Source organism: Otolemur garnettii, unplaced genomic scaffold, assembly GCF_000181295.1.
Source record: "Otolemur garnettii isolate 467f Iridium unplaced genomic scaffold, OtoGar3 scaffold00067, whole genome shotgun sequence".
In the NCBI taxonomy this organism is placed as follows: Eukaryota; Metazoa; Chordata; class Mammalia; order Primates; family Galagidae; genus Otolemur; species Otolemur garnettii.
The window spans coordinates 4,097,609-4,101,489 of NW_003852462.1; the positions used below are offsets into that span (position 1 = coordinate 4,097,609).

The 3,881-nt window shown below is 51.5% G+C and overlaps 2 protein-coding genes across 2 annotated transcripts in view; one reads left to right on the forward strand and one right to left on the reverse strand.

The window, feature by feature from the left end:
* The window catches only part of NOL9 (nucleolar protein 9), a 23,017-nt gene extending 20,802 nt beyond the window's left edge, over positions 1-2,215 (reverse strand). Inside the window, exons 1-2 of the mRNA XM_003793327.3 lie at positions 1,826-2,215; positions 232-451 (exon numbers count right to left, since the gene is read on the reverse strand). Of these exons, the coding sequence (XP_003793375.1) occupies positions 232-451; positions 1,826-2,215 (610 nt within the window). The remainder of the gene's footprint in view (positions 1-231; positions 452-1,825) is intronic.
* A 1,035-nt stretch (positions 2,216-3,250) lies between these two features.
* Positions 3,251-3,881, forward strand: part of TAS1R1 (taste 1 receptor member 1) — an 11,202-nt gene continuing 10,571 nt past the window's right edge. Inside the window, 1 exon segment of the mRNA XM_012807260.2 lies at positions 3,251-3,279. Within this exon segment, the coding sequence (XP_012662714.2) occupies positions 3,266-3,279 (14 nt within the window). The 5' untranslated portion in view covers positions 3,251-3,265.

A 3,881-nucleotide genomic window follows, 5' to 3' on the forward strand; every position in this document is an offset into this window, starting at 1 on the left:
AGGCGCCTGTGGTCCCAGCTACTTGGGAGGCGGAGGCAGGAGACTCGCTGGAGCCCAGGAGTTGGAGGTTGCTGTGAGTTGTTATGCCATGGCACTCTACCCAGGGGGACAGCTTGAGGCTCTGTCTCAATTAAAAAAAAAAAAACACTGGTCTAGACCATAATAAGCATCTAAACATTTTCAGCCTTACTATAGTAGGCCCTCAGTAAATTACTCAGTTCTTTTCATTACCCAGGTTAAGATGAGCTCTGAGCAAAGTCCGGGCTTCTCTTTTGATCTCCTTCTTGCTTTTCTCGGGCATTGAGTAACGAACTGCATTGATAGCCAGGCGACTGTGGGTATAGGTAGAGAAGACTTCTTGGGCAGGCTGGCCTTGGCTGATGTTAAAACCAAACACCTCCACCTGGCCATAGAGACAAGTCACACGGCAGATCCCACTAAAAGTAAAGCCCTAGCAGGAAAACAAATAAAGAACGAAATAACATTATAGATCATGTTACTATGACTGAAATATTCTAAAATCTTAACTCATTATTCGAATACTAAAGGCAGCTGATTACTATGTAACAAATAATATTGTACTAACATCACATATTTTATATTTTTAACCATACCCCATGGCAGCTACAGAGAGAGCCTGGTGAATACTGTTACATGAGGAACAAGCGGGTCTGCTGTCTCCTCATGCTTCAGACAGTCACCTCACCTTTATAAAGGCTCATTGCCAAATCTCTTCTCTTCCTGGGTTTTCATTTCCCTCTAGTATTAGAGTGGGAATCTCCCAGACCGGTGCCTATGTGAAGAATAAGGGTCCTGATTTAGGCCACCTAAGTTTGACTTCTAATTCTGCCTCTACTATTTAACTTCCGGCAAGCTTCCCAACAAGTCTCTTCCTCTGTAAATGAGATGGGTGCCAGCTGCCTCATCATCCCCATAAGATGGGTACTGCCTGCCACCAACGTGCACCAGGGGGCTGTGTAGGATAAAAAGACAAAAAAAAGATGAGAATATCGTAACTCTGAAATGGCAGGCACCATTACTCGTAGATCGGTCCAGATTGGGCCAGAACAGGAGAAGGTAAGAACGAATGGGCCAAGTACTATCATGATGAGAATTAATGAGTAAAGTGCTGTGACAAATTGTTTGACTTATCCATTAGTTGCTAGATGTGCGTTATGTTACCTTAATGTCATCTAACTGCCCTTTATGTTACCTATTGGCTAATCTGCTAAACTGCAAGCTTCGCTTCTGTAAAAGGGGTCGTCGTGACCCCAGGCTCACTTTTTGCTTCTTTTACCAACTTTCTTTTTGCTTCTAATTGCTCTCAACCCACCTGTTTGGTCCTTTGCCAACTTTCAGACTAGAAAAACCCCAACTTTAGACCCCTCAATGCTCTCTCACTTAGTCTGCTTTAGACTTTGCTGAGGCAGTCCCGCAGTTAATAAAAGACTCCTTTTTGAAATTCTAATTTGAGTCGGTGGTCCTTCTCCCCCCCCCATAACATAAATACGTAAGAAATCTGGTAATATTAAACGGTTTCATACACCTAAAACACTTGGAACCCTTAAAGCCTGTCATTTCTAGGCTCACTGCAATTGCAACCTGTCATTAATTTTAGTATTAAAGACCATTTCAGCTCTGGACAACTAAGGGCTCAGGGGCAGGTAGCCTGTTACCAGGCCGCTCAGGGGGGACCTAGTTATCACCGCTACGACAGACGGACTTGCAGCCAGAAAACAAGTCCAGTGGAACCAAGGTCCTCTAGACTGGGGGCTGCATCTCCACCCGGCTCTACCCACCAGAGGTTCCCGTTACCGCGACTCACCTGCCGGACTGGCAGCAGCAGCAACGCGCGGCCCGGACCCACCGGCCGCACCGGCGGGATGGGGAGAGGCGCAGAGCTAGGCCGGGAGCGGGGCGCGGCCGGGGAAGGGGTGGATGTCGGAGCCGCGCTGAAGGCGGGGCCGGGCGCCGCGGTCTTGAACCTCCTGGACGCCGCCAAGCGCGAGCCCTGGCTGGCGACCTCCCTCCAGTCCGCGCCGGCCGCCTGGGCTTGCAGCAGCCGCCGCCGGAGGCGCCGCCGGGCGCTCCAGCGTATGGTCCTGAGCCGGCGGCGGGACCTGCGGCCGGGCACGAGCTGGGGCCGGGCCTTCCGGGCCCGCAGCCACGAGGACCGGGAGAGACCCCGTTTCGGCAGCGCCCCCGGCTCCGCCATACTGGTCCCTCCGAATCGGCTGCGAGAGAGTCTCGCGAGATCCCGTCTTCCGCAGCGCAGTCCGCCGGGACACTGAAAGAAGAAGGCTCGGGGACGCCAGCGCCCTCTGCCAGAGGCCTCCGGTAGTGCTCTAGGAGGCTCCAGCCGGCCCGGGGACCGGCTGTGTCTTCTCCCCCAGGGCTCCATTTACATTATGCAAAAGCACCACCCAGGCTAGCTCCTGAGAGAAACCAGACATCCCGGGTCCAACCACGGGACCACCTCTCCGGAAATCCACTTGGGATTTTTTTTCCCCCTGCATTAAAAGCTCCGCGGCTGGCATTTTAAACAAAACCGGTCTATTTGCATGCCTTCTGTTTGCATACATTTGTCTTTGGGCTAAAGGGAGCAACCCAGTGTAGCAAGGTGAAGCCATGATGATTCGCTTAGAATTTCAATGTCAGAAAGCTGAGGACCAGCGGGTAAGGGTGGGGTGGCAACTCAAACCACGTCACATTTGGTAAATTGAGGCCCAAGTAAAAAGTTCTAAAACTCACAGCTCCCTGATAGTAACTGTCCACACGGCTCCCTTAAGGGCCCAGTCAAATTGTGTCCCAGCCTCCCTCCTCCCCCCCACCAAATGCCAAGGCTCCCTTTGTGAGCCAGATGAAACCATAGGCACCAGAGCAAGGATGGAACCCACAACCGTCCATAGGAAGGATCACAGAGTGCCATCTGGTTTGCATCTGTTCCTGAGTGGGACCACCAGGCCGGAAGCAAACAGCCCTTCCAGGGGCGTGGAGCTATGAAGTGTCTGCACAGCTGCCTTCTGTTCTATTTAAACAACCACCTCCTAAAAGTATGTTGCTCGGCCTTGCTGGACACAGGGCCAGCATGTTACTCCAGGCAACTTGCCTGATCAGCCTGCAGCTGTCTATCTCCTGCTGCTGGGCTTACAGCTGCCACAGTGTGGAGTCCTCTCCTGACTTCAGCCTCGCTGGGGATTACCTTCTCGCAGGTCTGTTCCCTCTCCATGCGGAATGTCTGCAGGTGAGACACAGACCGGAGGTGATGCTCTGTGACAGGTGAGTGAGTGGTCTCAGCAGGACCTTGCTGTCTTTGCTTCTGTTTTGCCACTAGAACTGCCTCTGGCCTATCCAGTCACCACCTTCAAATGCTGCCTAGACCTTCCCAGACACTTCTGTCAGTTCCCATTTTGAAATACATTATTCTCTCCTTGCTGTTAGGATGTGTTGTATTGTAACTCCTTCAGGTCCTGGCTTTGTACCAAAACTAAATAGCAAGGATTAAACAAGGGTGGTCATTCCCATCTTCCATTCCCTCCCACTCCTACCCAAATTCAAAGCTCCTTAGTCTGCCAGATGGCAGGTGGGAAAGAGAGACACATGACACATAACAGCAGATGCTTCAGGAGTTTAGAAAAGATAAATTAGGTTGGTACCTTCATGAAGTCAACAGTCCACTGGGCAGGGTGACTCACGCCTATAATCCTAGCACTCAGGGAGGCCAAGGTGGGTGGATTATTTGAGCTCAGGAGTTCAAGGCCAGCCTGAGCAAGAGTGAGACCCCGTCTCTATTAAAAATAGAAAAACTGGCTCGGCGCCTGTGGTTCAAGCGGCTAAGGCGCCAGCCACATACACCTAAGGTGGCGGGTTCAAATCCCCAG